This window comes from Anser brachyrhynchus (assembly GCF_964034855.1).
Source record: "Anser brachyrhynchus genome assembly, chromosome: 3".
NCBI classification, from domain to species: domain Eukaryota; kingdom Metazoa; phylum Chordata; class Aves; order Anseriformes; family Anatidae; genus Anser; species Anser brachyrhynchus.
Window position 1 is genome coordinate 96,822,317 of NC_137696.1, and position 22,000 is coordinate 96,844,316.

At 34.6% G+C, this 22,000-nt stretch overlaps 1 protein-coding gene across 6 annotated transcripts in view; it reads right to left on the bottom strand.

The window, feature by feature from the left end:
- LOC308191582 (uncharacterized protein) overlaps positions 1–20,909 on the bottom strand; it is a gene marked incomplete at its 5' end in the record, with an annotated part of 46,392 nt that extends 25,483 nt beyond the window's left edge. For all 6 annotated transcript variants that reach the window (XR_013948145.1, XR_013948146.1, XM_080584123.1 and 3 more), the window contains 2 exons: positions 16,656–16,696; positions 20,671–20,909. Coding sequence is in view for 4 of the 6 variants with exons in the window: in XM_080584123.1 (XP_080440249.1) it covers positions 16,656–16,696; positions 20,671–20,909 (280 nt within the window). The remainder of the gene's footprint in view (positions 1–16,655; positions 16,697–20,670) is intronic.
- Between the last annotated feature and the right edge of the window lie 1,091 nt (positions 20,910–22,000).

Genomic DNA, 22,000 nt, shown 5'->3' on the forward strand with positions numbered 1-22,000 from the left:
GTTTCACTAAGCTGCAAAATCAGACCTTTTTCTTGTCTCATGTTATATATATATTTTTCATTTTCTATAAAACCCGTAAAATGATGAAGTTTTCAACACTCTGATATAACTAAGGAAATTTCCAGCCATCTGAGTGATATGAGTATCAACTGTTTTAGTGAGAGGACCTTGATCTCCTGTGGTCTAGAGAAATGATCTGAGAAATGCTCATTCCTTCTGTGGTTTTTGTAGTCCAGACAATTAAAATAACAACAACAATAAAAAAATGTAGTAAGGCAGAAATGAAAGTTTATTGATATCTGTATGGTAATTGCTTTTGTAAAGTTGAAAATGTATGAATAGAAGGACTCATCAATGCCAGACAGAGGGACTGAATGCCTTGTCAAAATCATTGTTCTTAATAATTCATGTATCTTGATTTCACTGGCAACATTTAAATCCAAAATAGGAGCTAGAAAGCATTAAAGCTTGCATTTTTAAAGACTTGGGATGAAGATATTTAACGATACCTAATTTATCAGATATATCAGATATAATGATACTTCTAACAAATGATATTGAATATTTTATCACTGGCACAAGAAGAAGTTAAAAACAAAAAATACTCCTCTGTATATTAATATTCTGGTTTTGCTTATCAATAATTCATCTTGTTCTTGTGGCTACTACTCGGTGTGAACTCTGTGTCCTAGATCTGAATAAAAGCTGACTATCCACCCCAGTTCTGATAGAAAGATCTTGAGTCACATATAGATCCTGTAGCTGGGAGGATTCCCATCCCATTTTTAAATTAATTTCCGTTTTGTTTTGTTTTACAAAGCACTGATGTCTGGAGGTATGCTTCATTTTGACTATAGCTTGGGCTTCTACTATAGTCCTCTGAGGAAGTGTTGCAATAATACTAAGAAAAAAACCACCACCAACAACAACAACAAGTAAAAAAACCCACCACATTTCTTGTATAAGTCAGGTCAAATATGCCATTATTTCGGGCAGTTTGGGTTCTGATTGCATTCCTTGCTCTCATAGAATTAGATGGCTGAGAGTGTCAGAGCTTATGGGAAGAGAAGAAAAACCTTGCATAACTTTCTAACTCACAGCAGAACCTAGCAAAAATATACCCAATGTCATTTGAACACTGATAGCACATCAGCATGTAACTCTCAAGCAATGAAGTACCAATCTGTCGTCTGACAGGATAACATAGGCATACAAGTTAGTACTGAATGCAATTGCAGTCAGGTGAGTTAACGGGCCATATGTTCCTGGAAATTAGGGAGTAAGCTTGAAAGGAAGCCTAATATGCATTCTCCCTTTTTGGTATATTAACCACTTTCAGATATGATATATATCATTGGGGAGGCTTTTTTTTTTTTTTTTTTTTTCCCCTTTCACCTAAGCTTTTTGTCAGGAAATTTAATTTAGATTCATTCCACTTATCTTTTGGCACATTCCTGAGGAGACCTAGACAAAACCTGACAAACCTAGACAAAAAAAAAAAAAAAAAAAAAAAAAAAAAAGCATAAGCTGTTTCTGTATTTAACAGTGGCACCTCAAGAGAGAAATTCAAATGAACTAAGATCTGAATCATGCTGTGGAGACCCTAATTCTCTCAAATAAGTATTAAGAGAGCCTTGAGTGGCTATGCACCTAACTCAAATGTCTCTGTTTGAAGCCTAAAGTGAGGTTGAATAAATCCAGATTTAGTGCTGTTTTGTGCAAATAGAGGATCATAACCCTTCAGACCCATGGAAAATTAATTAAGAAGGTACTAACAGGATTGCATAAAAGCATAAGCACCACATCTGCCTGTTCGGTCCTGACTTTCTGGTGTAATGTGAGAAAATAATTTCATCTTTCATTTGAAAAAAAAATGAAAAAATAAAAGTCTATCCACAATCCACATGAAGAAAATATATTGACAATGTCTAAAAACAAGTAATAGAGAAATATTTCGCTGTGCAGTCAAGCAGAGAAAAAATATCTCTCAAAAAGAATGTAAACTCTTGTAATGGAATTTTTTAACCACTTCTACCAAACTAGAAGATGTGGATATCAGAGAACAAAAGAGACCAGATTGGATGGCTGGTTGCATTGATTGGTTTATCTGTTCTCAGTGGTGTTATGGCTGCTTTAAAGATCAGACTTACTGATCTTCCATTTTTCTGCCTGAATATTAGCCTCTGGAGTGTGATTAAACTCATTCTGAATTAGTCCTTTGGTGCAACCTTCCCCTGCACTGAACCGCTTTTTTTTTTTTTTTTTTTTTTTTTAACGTATGCTTTTGTTGTGCACAGCCCCATGAGCACCCAGAAACTACAGGCTAGTAGGTGTAGCTAAGAGCTAGGACTCACAAGATACTGGGCTAGGCATTAATATTCCCACCACCCCAGTGCTGATGAGGGTCTCATTAGTCATCTGGAGAAGAGTTGGCTTCCATCAGTCTTTAGCCTGGGCTAATCCTTCCCAGTATGAGATTTCCTAGGTCTCTGCTTTTTTACTTCATATTTTATGCACTTTTTTTTTTTTTTTAAACGATGGTGTATTTCTTCTAGACCTCTGTGTTACTATTACTATCTCAACACTTTTGTTTCTATGTTTTCCCTTTATTTATCTTGCTTGGCCCTAGCTGCTGTACTCTTTCACAGCTCAGCAGCAATTTTCTTGTTAAAACTGGGTGAATGACACACACATGCTGCACATTACTGAGCTTTGATTCCCAGACAACTTAAGCCCTCTCCACTGATAACCTAAAGGCTTGATTCAGCTACCTAAATTTAGACCTCTACCACCCATAAAAGTGACCTAGACAGGAGTTACCATTCCATTGGTTTCTCCTCAATTTGTTCCAAAAAGTTTCTGTCCTCCTGTTTGGCAAATTTAGTTTTACCTGGCTTCATTACCTTTCCTACGTTTGTTGGGACCATGTAAGAATGAAAGGTCCCCTCACTAGGCTGCTTTTTATGTGTTAAATTGTCTCAAACTGTTTGAAAGCACCTAATTCTGCTTGTTGTTTTGCTATGAAGTCCTTTGGTCCAAGATATTTTAGGCTTTGGAATGTCTCAGCTGCAGATTTAGAGATACCATCAGGCATGCCATAACATGAAGAAACCATATAAGTGAGCAGCCTTCCGTGAGTGTCAAGCTTAGTTGATAACTGTCAAACAGAAGGCACTTCTTTTTGCAAGGAAAGTGACCAGAATCAGTCCTTATGCTTCTGGAAATGGAAATCAGACAAACCGAGATTTTTAGCAGATCAAATTTAAATTCAGCTATCTTAATCACAGACATTAAATAGATTCTTGTTTAACAAAAACAAGTTTTTTTTTGCCTGTTACATATCTGAGTGAAGAACTATGCTGATTGAAGAAGTGTCTCAGCATTCAGTGTAGACTAAGTCATACCAATAGCTCTATACATATTGTGTTGCAAGGCTACATTTTACTGATAATAAAGCTTTTTTTTTTTTTTTTTTTTTTTTTAAGTCTGTTTCTTTCTTAGACTGATCAAAATTTCAAACCACATCACTAAGTTTCAGAAAAAATGCCCTCTGGTTTCTACAATACAATCATTTTCTAAGACATTTGATACTGAATGTAGAAATGAGTAGGCTGAAACATCTTTAAACTGTTTGGGCACTGTGAGGTGAACATAAAAGGATCAGTTGGGCTATGATCCCCGCGCTTCTCTAGGATAACAAATACAGCCTCTCTGATGAAAAGATTAATCACTCCCCCAAATAAGAAAACCATAATTGAGCTGCTCTTGCATGTGGGAATCACAGGTAGGAAATGTGAAGAATTCTACCCTGGAAGCAGTTGTCCTTGGGCCACATTTAATTTTGCCCTTGAAAACAGGGTGGTTTCCTAGATAATGGAATTATTTGTCAGTCACTTAGGTGGCTTGTCCAGCCTCCATAATGAACGTAAGCAGCACTCTAACACTGTCAGTATCTTAATCAGGTTGTTATGATTTTCTACACATGATACTAAACAGTGTACTGTCTTGGTAATTATGAATCTTATCAGCAAAATCATTATTGGCAGGAAATTTTAGTAAGATATGTGGCAGGTTTTGTCTAACATCAGAGGAGACTTTATCTTCCATTGTTTTTGCATGCTGAAATATAATTAAGAGGAGAACAGAATTACAGAGATGCCATGAGGTGAACAGACCCAGGGGAAATACTCAGAATTGCAGATTGCAATAAATGGAACATACATCCCTAAAATGTTTTTAAAATTATTGTGAAAAAAAATGCTGGACAAAACTTTAAAAATTTGGAAAATGACCACAAGCTGAAGTGGTCTGAAGACAGCAGGATAAAGATTTTCCATGTGATAAAGTTCAGTTATAGCTAGGGAAACTGGAAAGGAGAGTGAATGGAGGTAGAAGAAAAAAAAATGTACACAACTAAGCGTGAAGGTTGTGTAAAAGGGCAGTCTACGGGGAATGAAAGTGTTATTGCCCTAGGAAACAAATTGCTTAATGCTCTGATAGGGTAGAAAATCATTTAAGGCTTCTTTAATTTCCATAGCTGGTGGAGGCTAAGGGAAACAGACACTGTATGCTTAAAAATCTTGCCTTCTGGCTGGATTTTCCATAGCTGTAGACCGGATAGGAACAGAACAAACTAATGACAGCATAGCAGGTTTCTATTTCATCCACACAAACTTCTAAGTGGGCAAAGATGTATGGCAAATAAATAAATAAAAACCAGAAACAAAACAAATTAGGGAAGAAACATAATTCACATAACCAAATAGCACAAACAATTAATTGTTAAGTGCTCACTATATTGCACACATAATAATATTATAAATAAATGTAGTAATACACTGCTCCTTACAGAGGGAATAAAAGTATGTCAACATAACCAAATCTCAGTAGAACAGATAGTCAAAAAGTAGGAAACAATTTCTTACTTTTAATACTAAGAAATGCTTATTTTTCCATTTCCATCCTCCTAACAACTGTACTTTTGCAATGCATTGTATGTGGTGTATTTTGTGGTCAGATGCCAAAAAAGAATGAACAAAAATAAATCCATCATGACAAGGATGAAGGCAAATGTTATCTTACAAAAAAGATTTTCTGGCGACGCTGTTTTTTAATACAAGATAGAGAGAACTGGAAGTGTCTTTCAAATCTGCATGCATGTTTTGCAGATTTTCTGCACTTACATATATATACTGATCCTGTTTACCACTGATAAGGGAAGGAGGAAGGAAATCCTACTCTTCCATAGAATCAAAAAAAAAAAAAATAATAATTAAAAAATCATAATCATTCTCTATTCCTAAGTCAATCACCATAAAAAAAAAATCATTAAGGGCCAATAGAAAACTACTAATTGAAATGAAAAAAATAGTCACAAAATTGTTTTGTATGTAGTTGATATATAATAGATGCTTTGCATGCTAACCAATAGCAGCAGATTATGCATATGCTGGAGAGGTCATGATGTGGCTGAAGATGACAGTGCAATGATCACTGCAATGGAGACTCCTATTGCCATCAGACAGCAGCTGACCATGCTTTTCAAGAGATTTAATTTTCCATGAGAAGGTTATCCTTTCCCAAGGCCTCAATAAATTAGTTTTTCCTTTTAACAAACACTGTTTGTTATACAGAGGCCTGTGAGTCTCTGAATAACAATCTATGTACACAATTACTACAATTGTGTACAATATGATTTATATTTCTGGAAAATTACAGACAATTTTATTTATGTTTCAGGTCAAGAGTGTATTTGAAGCTTAGGTGGAAAAAAAAATGTGAGAGGAAAGACCCAAACCAGAAGAAAGTAGAGTATTTGGTCTAGTCAAATACTTTTTGACATTTATGGCCTTTTTTGAAAGAGAGAGATGTAAAGCTAAAAATTAAAAAAAAAAAAAAAAAAAGTTATGTGAATTAGCAGGGAAAAAACCTCCAGCTCTGCCTAATTTTCAGTTAATTGACTGTCACTTTGTGAGATGTCTAAGCATACAAAATTAGAAAATGGACAAAATATGTGGATTTAAAGAGACAGATTTTAAAAATATGTGGATTTAATTCTAATAGTGCAGACATGAAGAACAAATTTTGAAAATTGTGAGGGGATGTTTCATAAAAGAGCATATTTGGTGCATTCAGAGAGATACTTTGTCCAAATATGGCAAGAGTTCTTGAATGCCTGATGAAAGGCTCATCTCTGAACTTTAATGTAAAAATAGTTTATTATTATTATTATTATTATTATTATTATTTATTGTGTGTATAACTTGAATGTCGGTAAAAAAAAAAAAAGATTTTCAAAAATAGTGTCTCCTTCCAGCCTGTACATCATAGTAGGACTATGATGTTGCATCTTGCAACAGGCACAAACTGAAACACAGGAAGTTCCATCTGAACTTGAGGAGAAATTTCTTTAGTGTGAGCATGACAGAGCACTGACACAGGTTGCCCAGAGAGGTTGTGGAGTCTCCTTCCATGGATATATTCAAAAGCTGTCTGGACACAATGCTGGGTAATGCACCTAGCAATGCTAGGTGTCTCTGCTTGATCCGGGAGGTTGGTTTAGATGATCTCCAGAGTCCTCTTCTAACTTCAACCATTCTGTTATCTCATTTAAATTTACATTGCTTCCAGAATTCTAGTCTTTAAAAAAAAAAAAAAAAAAATTGCAATATTTGTGGTGTACCTCAATTCTGGAGATACATTAATAAGTGGTGGAAAAATGAAATGACCACTTTTTATAAAAATGAAATGCTTTTAACATATTTCAAATGGGGAACCCCATCAACTTGTCACTTCTAAGAAATGATTGAATTAAGACATTTGAGGTCTTCTTGATATTTCATTTTTACGGGGCTATTTCTCTTTTCTAAGACAGTCAATATCTCCTCATGCTGCTGCACTGAATATACCTAAAGATAATGAAACAGCACATTTAGATTTTCCTCCTCTTTAGATTTTTTTTTCTCCATTAGATTTTTCTTTATTCATTGAGAAGGTGAAAATTAAGATCTTGACTAATATTTCTTAATAATCTTGAATTTTCAAAAATAAAGAGATTTTACAATATGGAGTTTTCTTTGCTTCAGAATAGGCAAAGAATCTGGTATGAATATATAACTCTCCTCCCAGTATCACAAAAACATTAGAAACAGTTGTAGATGAGGGAACAACCCTGGGTATATCTAATCAACTGGAACACTTCACAGACACTCCTTAAGCTTGTCAGCGTGGCCTCTCACTGTAGTATCTGAGCAGAAAAATTCTTACTGTGTATTGAAATAACTTTGAATCTCCAATCCTGTGATATAAAGCCATGTAGTCTATTTTTAAATGTTCACTACATCCCACATAACTGAATTAGCCTAAGTGGTGTCATTCAAAGTTTCTTTGTACTTAAATACAAACACATCTCATTAACCCAAAGCTTCCAAATCTACAGTGGCACACACACAACCCCTGTAGAAAAATCAGCCCTGAAATCAAAAGACAGACAAGAGTTAAAGCCAGCCCTTTATGTAACTATGAATTATCAATTACTGTTGACTGAATTCAAACTACTCAACACATTGTATCTCATTATTTGCCTATTTTTAGTGAAAAAGAAACTGCAATTTCAGTTAACTGGACCCACTGCCAAAAGTACAATTTGAATTGAAAGCTAATAGTTATATGACTTTGCAGTCAGGTAACTACAGGGGATCATAGCATTACAAGAAGATGATAATAACAACAGATACTGTTTGTACCAGTTCCCATTTACGTTGCAAGCTTTGTCACAAAAATGTTGTGCTATTTTCTCTTCTTACTAGGTTCTATCTAGAAGAATGTAGAGAGGCATTGGAATGAGGCAATGGCATTTTATTTTTTCCCCATTTCTAGTACATAATATATTCTGTGGTTTCTGGTAGAATGATAGATTTCTTTCTCTTTTTTAGTGTTCTGAGTGACTTCAGTGTTTGAGATACAGTGTTTAAGTTTTGAGTGACTATTTTTATTCTCAAAGATAGCTTTCTAAGACTGTTGTGGATTAGTTAATGAACATAATACTGAAAATCAGTTATGAAAAGTCTGAATGCTCTGTTTTCCTTAGAACTTGATTTTGGGAAGTAGTTTTCATTTCCCGCTTATATATAAATTGCAGATATAACTAGTCAGGTACTTTGTTATCTCTCTTGTTCATTGCAAAACAAATTAAGTCAGCACTGGTGCAGACTCAACAGATTACTTCCAATAGTTCTAGTAGTCAAATGTAAATGACAGACATTTAGAAAAATACCAAAAACCTCTGTGATCCTTGGGACAAAAAATATAATAACCCAGTAGAATAAAAAGTGAAGTACATATGTTTCGTGGTGGCTTCTAGAAATTGGACTTGATGATCCTTGTGGATCACTTCCAACTAGGGATATTCTATGATTCTATTTTTTTCAGCTTCAGTTACCCCTAAATACAAGGAGGACATGGAGGTGTTGGAGCATGTTCAAAGAAGGGCAACAAAGTTGGTGAAGGGTTTTGAGAACAAGTCTAACTAGGAGTGGCTGAGGGAGCTGGGGTTGTTTAGTCTGGAGGAAAAGAAGGCTCAGGGGAGACCTTACCGTGCTCTCCAATTACCTTCAAGGAGGCTATAGCAAGGTGGGGATCAGGTTCTCCCAAGCACCAAATGATAAAACAAAAGGAAATTGCTTCAAGTTGCACCATAGGAAGTTTGGGTTGAATATTTGGAAAAAAATTCTTCACTGAAAGGGTTGTGAAGTATTGGAATAGGCTGCCCAGGGAAGTGGTTGGGTCACCACCCCTGGTGACTCATATAAATATGGCCTATGTTAATGTATACCCTAACATATAATTATAATTGTGCCATGCTCTTTATCTGCTTATGATCAGATACAGGAAAGCTCATTTCTGTGTACAATTTTCCTCCAAAAGCTACTGTGTATTCCTGCAGGCATATGGATCAGTCACTGTCTCTGCATCATTTCGGGATGATTACAATTGAATGATATGGCTTGGAAATTCTGTGGTGCTTCAGATATTTGCTGTTGTGTGATTTTTTTATTTTTATTTTTTCAGAAAATATAAGGTAACATAAACCTTATTCTCTGTTAGCGTGTATTTCATTTTGCCTTTTTATTGGTAGATGTCAAGTTCCAAACTGAAGAAGATTTGAGATTTTATAACCAGAGCTAAAAAGCAAATGTTGCAAAGGCAATAAAAATAAAATAAATCTTAATAAGTATTTGCCATGTGTTCTGTAATGGATCATTTTTTCAATACAAGAAAAGAACAAGGGAATAGTTAGACCCAAGAATGGCAAATAAAATTCACCTTAACAGATGCAGATTTGTTCTGATGTTGTGTGAGAGGATAATAAAGATGGCTTGTAAAATATTGAACAGGAACAGTATATCTCAGGTGTATGATAACATCCCCCAAACTTGTATTTTATCACATCAGACACCTTTCTTAATTTGATGCCATTTATTAAATTCAGAATAATAAAACTGATGATTAAGATGACAGAGTGTTTATTCTTTCTTTGATAGTTTATGACCAGATCTAATTATTTCCTCACTATAAATCTGGGGTTGTGAATAACCTATTCACACAATTACAATTTTTACATGGTTGTGTAGAATCTTCGGTAAGCCATTCCACAGTTCCATAAATCTATATTTCACAACAAACAGGAAGACAAAGGCATGAAGAATGGTTTTACAGTTTTCTAATTCGTTATGATATAACATGACTGTCTCAAGTTGTCTTTGTAGTTTTTTTTTTTTTTTTTTTTTTTGAAGACATGGGATTCATGATGTTCAAAATCAAAACATTAGAAAGAAGAGAAACAAGCAAAAACAAAAAAAAAACACAAAGATAAGTCGACAAATAAAATTAAAAAGGGGAAAAAAAGGGAAGGGAAGGGAAGGGAAGGGAAGGGAAGGCAAGGCAAGGCAAGGCAAGGCAAGGCAAGGCAAGGCAAGGCAAGGCAAGGCAAGGCAAGGCAAGGCAAGGCAAGGGAGATCAAAAAAGAGGATGTACACCTGACAACATAGAAAGCTACCTAACTTTATGGAAGCAATGGAAGCAGTACCCATTTGTTAGATGTATCCTGGACATTTTCCTGGGTGTTTTTCCCCATATGTTTGTGCAGTATAAAAAGAAAGATTTATTTTTACCAATGCAGAATCCTCAGATGACACCAAATTGCTGGTTAGATGCTAATATACTCCCACTAAAAGCAAGTCACAACAGCTATCAAGCAAACAAGAGACAGACAAGAGAGAATATAAGACCACAGGGCATTTATGGATATGGATTTAGGATCAGTGAGACTGATTGGAAGGCCTGAGCTTCTGCTTTGTCTTTGATAACTGAAAATTCCCCATCATCCATAGAAAGATTGCAAGAATTTTCTTGGGGCATATTTTAGGTTTAACAAGAAAATCTTAAGTATAATTAAAATGGAAGGATTCACAGTATTATGCTTACTGTGAATACCGGGGCAGTTGTATATTGATCTTATTAAATCAGATCTGGGTGATATAAATGGCAGTTGCTCCTTTTTTTTTTTTTTTTTGGGGGGGGGGGGAGGGTTGGGGGGGAAGCATACATGGTGGAACAGCAAGTGCCATTTCCTTGGTTCCTATTTCATGTCTGTTTCAGATTTCCCCAGGGCCTCTTTCCTGTCTACAGTTATTTTTCTATCTACTGACAACATGATTTTAGTCTGCTTTGTACCTGCAGCAAAACTGTCCATGAGACTAAACTATAAGACTATGCAGGTCCTATCATAAAAATAAGATGTGATCATGTAAGAAGGCATCTTTTAAGAGCCACACACAGACCTTCAGTTATCTTCTTGTTGCAGCTCCAGCATACAATCACGCATCTGCTTTCAAAAGCAGTATACACAAGAGAATACATTATATATAAGAATCAAATTGTTAATTGTCGGTCTGTCAGTTTAGCTGCAGAAAAACTAAGCACTAACTTAATCCATGTGATTCTTGGATTTATTTAAAAGTAGTTACTAACCAGATTCGAAGGGATGATTTCTGCATGTAGTGCACTCATTTGGGAATAGACAACTTCTGCTGGGGAGAGCTGTGCCTATTTTTATACAAGGGTAAGACTGCTGACTAAAAACAAGGTAACCATGTGACTTATGGAAAAGATCTTTACTTGGCTTTTATTTTTAATCAAAGATTAATTATTCTATATGTTTGTCAGAATAATGGCTTACATAGTTAGGGTGGAATTCAACTCACTTAATGTAAGTGTTATAAGAATGGTCCACATTTAAGTCCATCACCCAGGCTTCTATTATAGTCAATGGTGTGCAATACATGACTAATTAGATTCTGGAATTTTTCAGATTTCCAAGCTGAAAAGCCTTTTAAAGATACATTTTTCTCAATATTGATTATAAAAAGAGTCTAGGATAATTAGCTAGGATTCATACAATTATCATTTAGAATTCTGAAGTTAGGAACAATGGGCACAATGAATTCCACCCATAGATCATAACTGCCATTTTGTCTATATGGCATATTTCATGTTTACTGTAGAGCTGTCTTCCAGGATTCAAACCATACTTACTGTTTTGCTTTTCTGACCAAAACTGCTTTTTTTTTTTTTTTCCCATGCAAATAAATGCATTTGCAAATATTAAAAAAAGTATTTCTGCCAAGAGGACATCACCTCTTACTGTGATCAATGTGATGGCTGGTTCAGCAGAAATCCTCCTGCCCTTGGAATTCCTTTATCTTTAGTTATTTAGTGCTGCTCCATCAATTTTCAGGAGAAAATGGATCTTTTAAAAAATGACTTGGCTGCTTGCCATAGCGGAAGTTTCCCCTTTTGCTAGAGGGTCCAAGGTTCGTTCTTTCTTTCTTTCTTTCTTTCTTTCTCTTTCTTTCTTGCTTTTTTTTCTTTTCTTTCTTTCCTTTTTTTTTTTTTTTCTCTTTCACTTTTTTTGGCTCATTTGACCCATATATAACATTAAGCAGCTCCCTGGCTGACAGACAAGGCCATCTCATCATATGGTAAATGGTAATACACTCCATTACACAGTAAGTTTAAAATCACAGCCCCACTGAGAAAGTTGTGCTCAGAAACTAAATGCCTCTCCTGAAAGACATCAGCCACCAGCTAAATATGTCAGTGGGGGAGAGCCACCTACTCCTGAAGATGTTTCAGGAGAAATTCTTGTACATGGTCCATGGAGTATCCTCCTTTGCATGACTACACTTCTTTGTGTTCCTTCTCTCCCATTCTATAATTACCTCTCATCGTTTACATGGTGCTTCCCTTAACTTCCCTTTTTAACAGTCAGGCATGCACTTGCAGCTTGTACATAAAAAAGTCCATTCTTTTTACCCATGAAAATTTTATAGTTTGGTGGAAATGAACATTTAATTTTCTTCACCCATACTTCTCCTCTCTATGATATTGTTTCCCCCTAGTAGCATCATTAAGGGCTTGAGTTATGTAGACTCTCTCATTGCTTGTAGCTGGCCACAGAGGCCAGAAAATTCCAGATCATGTCAAAAAAATTGGCCTCTTTACAGATACAGCGTACGACAGTTCTTCTCAGGAAACAGTATAGCCAAATCAGGAAAACATTACATATAGCTCACTCAGATGATATAAATATTAAATATATACTGTACCTCATATAACCTATGCTCTTTGAAAAGCATCAGGAAATAAAAGTAAGTCTGGCACCCTATGATAAATTCACCTACTCAGAAGCAAGAACAGAGTTGACTGAAATGAAGAAAATTTTTAAGGAACATGAAAAAGGAAAGGGATTACAGGCAGGAGAGGTGTGGGAAAAAGGGAAGTTTGCAGCAGAATTCACATTAAAATAAATATAAAATGTTAAACTTGAGTATTATCTTTTCATATTTATATGTTTAATTATCTATAGGTTATATGTGTGAAAGTATGAACCTTGTTGAAAGACAGAAGCATAATACATAATACAACTGTTTCAAGGTCTATTGTTTTCTATTCTTTTTGCTATAGTATTCAGAAATATCATCTCATTTTAAAAGGAGTAAAATTACTTAATTCCAAGTGCAAACCATGACTATACTTTGCAAGTCTCCCTGGAAGAGTTAGCAGAGGATGAAAAATTATGAATTTTCAAGCACATTGTCAAAGTTATAATTCAAACTTTATTGGCAACAAATAGACAAGCTCAGCATCTGACATTTTATTTAGTGATAGGCTTGATTGACAAAGTTGTAAAACCCAGACAGATTCAGACTATTCCTGACACTTTGAGTAGCTATGATTTGAGAGGGTTGTTTCAGCTTCACAATTACAGACAGATTTTGAGAAGACCTCAAGGCCAGGTTTTTAAGTACTCAGCCTCCACAACTGGAGACAATTCTTTAAAAATCTATCTTTTGGCTTCTTTGAACAAACAATGAAAAGCAGCATTCAGCAGCTCAAATTATAACACTTCCTACACACTGTTTTAATGCAATCATAGATTATTTGGCCAGATTATTAACAAGGTCCTAAATTGTAGCTGATTCTTTCAAAAACCTGATCTCAGAGGTGCTAATTTTTTATCAGTTTTTACCACTTTTATATTAATGAAATTCAGGCCAAGTCACTACAGTTGAAAATATATATATATATATATATATCTGTATGATCAGCTGTATTTGTAAATACTATAGGTTTATATATATACATATATGTGACCTGTCCACTCATAACTGAAAACTCTGAGGGTTTCTTTAAGTATAAGAATTATAGCTCATTACCTGCAGTAAGGCATCTGACACAATGGAATCTAATTGTGGTTGAAATTTGTGTGAAGATTTAAATCATTATGATCACTTCCTGATTTTTATTTATTTATTTATTTATTTATTTATTTTTAACTAATTCATGTGTTTATCTTCACACAAAAAATCTTCCTTCTCATTTCAGTAAATTACATTACATCACATCAGGGAAGTTGTATAGTATTTTCCATATGTCTTCTCACACTTGCAGAAATACAAGTAGATAAATAAATAAATGAAAGCTTTCAGACTAGTAGAAATGGATAAATGACTGTCTGCAAGGACAGAGTTTTAGTGCCTGGAAGTACTAGAAAGGAAATGGCTTTCCAGCTGCAATAGCTAGGTCATGGGATGAGATCTAATTTCAGGTATGTCCTCAAGTGGTAATTTTGTTCAAATTAGGGAGTCTGACAACTTTTCTTGTCCATTCAGGACAGTATAGAATACGTTGTACTGAAACTGATTGAACACCATTTGTGAATGCCAAGCACACATTAAGAGATCACTGTTCTGTAGATCAAGCTACAGGAAGGTAAGTTGACTTAGGAGTGGGCTTAATGTGCTTTACTGCAAGACCCATGCACTTAATGACAATATTCCTAGCTATTAGCTCAGCAAGAGACTGGCCTCAAAATATACCCTGTACATTTAGGAATAGACATGTTCAGAGAAAGATATGGTGCATACTCTTCCTGGACATCATGGCCAAGTGTGCTAAAACATGAAGCATGGTAATGTACTCTATTCCAGGAAGAGCCAGAGCTCAAGCTATAGCAATCTGTTGAGCAAACTTGAGGGGTAGAATGGTTAGATGAACAAGTCTGAAATAACATTGGGGTTTGTATTCATCATTTGAAGACAGAACACAAAGATTGCTTCCATCTCCAAGAACCTATAAATAGCAGATGAAGACAGCCATTCACGCAAAAAGATGAAGAATTTAACAGTTACGGTCTAATGGCATCAAAATAATCAAAAACTACTGAACATAAGGAAAGTAAGGAAACTATTTAGGGAAATAAGGGAGCTAAGGGAACTACGTAGGTAACTAAGGAAATAATTTGATTCTCTACTCTTTTCTTTGAGGGTCTGATTCTGTAACTTTGAGTAAGGTATGTGAAAAGTGATACCATCAGAATATTTTACATGTACTTCCCATATCTTTGTGGGAAAGGTTTTACAGATAACTATAGCTACAATTATGTGAAAAAGGGGAATTCATAATGAAACTATGACAACACCCGTTGCCGCTAACATTCCCAGGTAATACTCAATACAATACCGAACAATGCTGATGCAAATATATATACTGTTTCTAGATCAGAGGTATTTCTGTGATAATATGCATATTGTATTGATTACAGTGATAAGGGAATCTCTAATGCAATCTTTCTTAACTTATCGCCTATCTGTTTAATATTTTGTTGTAACTTCTGCACTTCACCTACATATGAAAGTGCAAATTTTCAGTCAGAAAAGAAGATTCCTAAGTACTTTTAATACCATTTTTACTTCAGAAACAAACAACTACAAAAAGCAACTCCAAAACTTCAGGACTTAACAGCTCAGTTTATGTGTGCTACTAGATAATGTGTATGATGCTCAGGTATTTGGATTTGTGACTATTTATGATTGATGTGCGTTTGAATGTCATACATAATAATAGCCATATATTGCTGTAGCCGCCTTGCAGTTCAAAGGATACCAAAGCATTTTAGAGAACAAAAATTTAATACAGATGGTGAGTCAGTACAATCACTTCTTCCTGAAATTTATTGTTGTAATTCATAAAACTCAAGACTAAGTACAGGAAACTTTAGAAAGGATTCATATTTAGTACCGAACAACTTCTTTCAGGAGGTAGAGATAGTTTTCTTCATATAAAGAGTATCAGAGTTAGCATATTTTTCAGTGAAGAATGGGGCAAACCCTAATCAGTACCAAAGCACCAGAAGAACCTGCAGCAACTCAATTTCTTTTAGGTCTTTGTAGCTACATTCATCTCATGATTTTCAATGTATATTTATTCAAAGTAGGCCACACTAAACATATTTAAGTAGATATGGAAGATATGCAATGGATAATGTACATATATGCAATAATAAAATACAGTTATTGAGGCAAGTTGCTAATTGTTCACCTTCCTATGCTCAAATTCAAAACTTGCTCTAGTTGTAGATTTTTTACAGATTCTCAAAATAGTTATAATAGGCACTTTATCAAAACTTCAGTCATAATATTACATACAGCATTAAACAAAAATTACTAGTAAAGAAAAAAAAAAGGCATTTACATTTTACCAGAGAAACACTGAAATTCACTGAAGCAGAAATTATATGCAGAAGCTTGTCATCAGCAAGAAGCCAGATGTGAAAATGTTCTGTACCCAGAGATTAAACAGGGTACAGATGGTATAACAAGCAAAATGCTCAACCCAGAATACCATGCCCAAGGATTATTATAAACATAAATCAAATTATATATATATATATATATATATAAAGTTTGAATAAGGTTCAATACAAATCATGCAATTTTAAATATTATCCCAAGGCTCTGACTGCATAAGATCATAACATGGGAATTGTGAGATGTGGAAAATATCAACCATGCTGACATGTTTTAAATGGAATATAAATAGGAAATAAATGAGGGGGAAAGGCTGGCCAAGAGTTGGTTATAATAACACAAATACAAGAAGACAAATATTTGGACAAAGATTTTCCCAGCTGGTATAATAAAATATCTTTGTATCTGAGGAAAGACTAGCTAGTCAATAATGCTATGTAATCTAAAATGTTATTCAAGTACCAATATGGGCAGAAAAGAGTAAAACGGAATCCAGATTCTCACCACATTGTGATCTGCCATCTTGTCCAAGAAGCATTGTCTTCCTGAAAAAGAGCATCAGGAATGTATTACATTATCTCTCCAGGTCACTACAGAAAAGTAGTAAAATTCATTTCATATAGATTTCACATTAACATGGAAACTTTCCTAGGCACCAAAGTGATAAAAGTAGTCTTATAAAAGGAAAATAAATCTAATAGTCATAAGAATTTGAGACATAAAGTTGAGCCACAGCTTAAACAAACCTTCTCCTTTGCTTAAAAAAATACTGAAGTGATTAATTCTGAGGAAGCTGAACTTGAAGTCTGTACAAGAATATACAAAAGGATATACATTATACTCTTAGATTGTTTTGAAAATTTAATTTTTGGTAGAGACTTATTGCAAGTAGCGGAGCTAAAGGGAAAAGAAACTTTTCACTCACAGTGAGGAGTGGGGAAAAAAAAAAAAAAAGCTCTGACAAGATAATTTATATTTTGACTTGGTGTTCTTTTTAGTTGCACTACTTCAATTTTGTTTTATATACATTCTTGGAAAGAAATTTAAGTAGAAAAAGATGTTTGGGTCTCAAAACAGGGGAAGGAGGCTGTTCAACTTATGAATTCATATTCCAATGGAACAGAAAGCATTTGGATTACAGTAAATTGTGCAACAGCCAAAAATATAGGGAGATTTGGAAGATTCCTTGCCTGTTTTTCTGGTTTTTGTTTTGTTTTGTTTTGTTTTGTTTTGTTTTGTTTTGATTCCATCTCCAGGCACCAAAGTCTGCTCAGATCTCACTTTGTGAGATCATTTCTGAGCACAATAGTACTGGTGAAGCTTCACTTTTAGAAGTAGGTATATTGAGCAGAACATAGCTCTTGGAATTAACGGAGTTATTGGGACTAGTCTGTAGATTGCAAGCTAGGAACTGGAGAAAGACCTGCTTGTAGAGGATTTGCTAGATTGGCACAGAAAGCTAAGGATATTTTCTTCCTGATGCACCCTGGTTCACCAAAAAGTCTGAATTTATAAATGTTACAGGTTAGTAAGAACTGTTTTGAGAAAAAAAAAAAAAAAAGAAAGAAAAAAAAAGTGATCTGTCTCATAAAAAGTATATATATTTTTTTTAAAGAGACCCAAGGTTGATTGCAACTGTCCATTAATAGGGCTAATGATACGTCATGTATAGGACTAGATTCTGTTGCCTTTCTACATGATTAATGTATTTACATACTTTTAAGTGAGACTGGCTATGGCATAAGGTGCTACTCAGTGTGACTGATAGTATCACAATTGTGGATTTAAACTTTATTAAAAATGCCTTTGACAAACAGGCCTTGGAAGCTGTAGAAAATGTGCATAACAGGTTACAATTCAGAGAAGATACAAAAATTCAAGCGAACAAGTTTTTTACTTCCTCAGCACTGTATTAATAAGTCTGTGTACAATTCACACATAAGTTATGTTTCAAATGTATTGCTTTTAAAGTCTGAACTTGAATAAGCAAAGAAGAAAAATGTTAAGAAGTTACTCATTGTCCCCATATCCTCTATTCTTAAATTAAATTTTATAAATTGGATGGTATAGGATATGTCAGTATTTAATTCTTTTAGAGAAAGATGATCTCATTTTCTGACATTCAAAGGATTCAAGACTTTGCACAGCTAATGGCAATCAAAATTCACTTAATAGAAGACTGTACTCACATGCATTTAGATCAAATATAGCAAAAATAGATGAGTCATGTAGTGACTTATGATATTATACTATTTCTAACATGTTAATAAAAGGGCACTGCCAGGCAATGTGTGTGAAATTAGCACCTTGATTTCCTCATTGACAGCAAGTATTATTACTTAGCAAACCACACTTGAACAAATATGCAGATCATTTCAATCTTGCATAATTTTAAACTGGAGTTTCATTTTGATCACATAAGAAAATCTTCTTGTGCCATCCAATATATTTGAAGACCATGAGAAATGGAGGGTTTTAGAAAAGAAATGTGAACTCTGATGTTCACAGTCAGATAACTCTGAATGGCACAGTGCCATAGGGACTTAAATGGCTCTTATGATTGGCATGTATTGGTAGAACAGAAAGTGTTCTCACTTTGTGTTAGGATAGCAGAGAAACAGGATTTCAGAAATTGGATGAGGAAAGATGTGTCAGCAAAGAGTTTTGAGGAAAATTTTCTACCAAGAATTGTTTAAAAATAGCTTAAATAATTTTCCATTACAAAACCCATTTGATGAAAATAAAGGATTAATAAAACATATTAAATATAGTCTATTATATATATCATCCAATAATATATAACAAATGCATTCTAATTATATCCACATGATATATAAATATCAAACTGCCATATCACATAAAAACATATTGTTGTATTATATAAAAAATAAATCTGAGAGTAAAAGAGTAAATAGTGGTCTTTCTGATAGATATTTGTAAGTGCTTTCTTTGAAAGTTAGAAAGCAGAGAAATTTCCTGAGAATCTGAAATATCCTGACATCTTATCTGAAACATTTGAGACTGCTTAAAGAGCCTTTGTAAAGGCTGTAAAGTCTATAAATGAACTGAAAATAAGACAAATAAGACCTTATAAGCCCCCAAAATAAACTTAATAACTGAACCTACTTGCAGCTCACATGTGGGAAGGAAACCGTTCTCTCTATGTAATAAGTGTGCATTCAGTACTGGCCCAGAAGGCACTTGGTCAAAAAGACAAGGTAGTAATTGACTAGGACTATATCTAACATGGAAAAGGATATTAGTAATATAAGATCAAAACTCAGAACTCTCAAAGCCTTGTAACACAGTGGAAGAAATATCATTTTTACTTAACATGTAAAATAAAGTATCCATTACCAAAGAAGAAGAAAACTGCTAAAGCAATTCAAGTGATCACTGTTCTTGAAATGACTTGAAAGTCATTAATCCCTGTTAGAAAATGTTTTTGATGGAGGCGTCAGTTCTAAACCTTAAATGAAATAGGTGGTCTATTAGATCATGTGTCTGAAGAAAGAAAAAATCTAAATAAAAAAAAAATTGTGATAACCAGTTTTGGAGGAAGACAAAAAGAGACACATTAAAATGCTAAGCAGAGAATCGAAGGAGCTGCTTTTTCTTTGTTTTCAAGCATACACACTCAGACATATTTGAGGCAGTTACAATACTGATGTGAAACAGCTCTAAAGAAGATTACATGAAGGAATGGAGTAGAAATTCTCATCCTTAAGCCTAAAATTTTTTATTTAAAAAAATAATAATAATAATAAAAATGCAGCTACAGGGCATTGGCATATCATATCCTGTAGAGGATGTGACTTAAGATTGATAAAGAAAGTAGTGAATTTTGATATGTGACAAAGTCTGCTAGTTGTTTTGTGTTGCAAATAAGTATCTGTCAAATTTCATGTAATTGCTCAATAAGTCCTCATAAGCTTTCTATTCCTTCTTCTTTCTCTCTTTCTTTCTTTTTTTTTTTTCCACTTAGCTTGTAATATTTGATATTTGGATAAGAAAAATAAATCATATCTCATTCGTTGTAAGAATACATAATTTTATTTTTTTTTAATGAAGAATCAGCATTATGTTAGACATTTTTACAATGTCTTTATAAAACAACAGTGATATTATGAAGGCAGGAACGGTCTGGGTATGAAGCAAAATTTGGTAAAATTAAACAAAGAATTCCCATTAGTTAGCACTGCAATAATACTCCAAATATTTTACTTCTTTCCTAGAACACAAAAGAAATAAAGGCTGCCTATTAACAGAAAAATTGAAAACTTAGCTAGAAATAATACTTGGTGTTAGAGTCCTCATTTGTGCAATGTAATGAAAATTGATCTAGACTCAACATTTTCAAACAAGAAAGTAACATAATATTTCTGTAAGCATAAACATCCATTTTCACATTAAACACAAATATAGTAGTGGAAAACAGCGAGAGAGACTTTGCAGACAATCTGTACCATGAACTATCAAGGTTCCCTTGGGTTCTGCGTACATTTTAGTACATACTTACCTCCATGTTGTCCTGAAGAATGCTAGCAGAAAAATCACTTGGAACTCCCTTCTCAGAGCTGCAGGTAAAATCAGGTTGCTGAGAAGCCAGGCAGACAAGGCAACAAGACATGGAGAAGAAAGGATGAGGGAAGGAGAAAGTGAACACAGTTGAAAAGACAGAAGACATGGGATGAAATGAAAACTAATGAGAGCAACTTTAAATTGCCCTTTGTATCCTTCTTTCAGATTGATTGACATCAGTGTTCATGGCTAAGAACACATGCACTTGCTGAATGTGGACCTTAATTATAGTTTACTGGACTGAATCATGATGTTTGGAAAGATCTCAGTAGAATTATATTTTTTCTGATTTCCATTCAATTTCTAAAAATGAATTGCATTCAATTTCTGATTGCAAAAGTATCTCAGAAGTAAATAACAGGTTCCTATAATAATAAATAAAATAATTTATTTTTTAGAAATGCTCCCTGAGCACCTTAAATGGGTTGTAGATTTGAAAGTATCATTCTCCTGTGTTGCTTTTGCCTGCACATTTTCTAGCTGGACTACATTTGCTGTGACCCATAATGATTTCATATGTGAACAAGCAGAGAGCTGCATTTATTATGGGAGTCTTTGCCTATGTTTCATCCTGTTAATCCAGTTGAAAATTTAGTCCAATTGGAACATGGAAACCACAGAATGTGAAAAGGAGGCAATAAAACTGCTATTGTTTGAAGAACTCTGGCATCTTAATCAAGTTTAAATATATTCTGCCTAAATATTTCAGTGGACAGAGAGTTCAGTTCCTCATCAATATGAAACACATGGAAAGGAGCCATGACAAAGAAACCACTAAAGTGTTAGCCTTCTGCCTAATATTTTTTTAATGTATTTACCCACAAAACTGCATACTCTTTACACTTAAGTATGGATAGCTGTAGCTTTTTGGTCCACAACGTAAGTACTTATAACTATTTGTCGGCCTGACCCCACACATAGGGAAGTCTGCTGCCTCCCTGGGGCCAGGGTCAGAGACATTACCAGGAAGCTTCCAAACCTGGTTCGCCCCTCTGACTATTACCCGCTTTTGATAGTCCAGGCTGGCAGTGACGATGTTGAAAAGAGAAGCCTCAAGGCTATCAAACAGGACTATAGGGGGCTGGGACGATTGGTGGAGGGAGCGGGAGTGCAGGTGGTGTTTTCGTCCATCCCTACGGGGGAAGGGAGAGGCACGGAGAGGACATGGAAAGCTCGCGTGGTTAATAGGTGGCTCAGAGGCTGGTGCCAGCACAGAAATTTTGTTTTTTTTCACCATGGGGAGCTTTTCTCGGCACCCGGCCTGATGG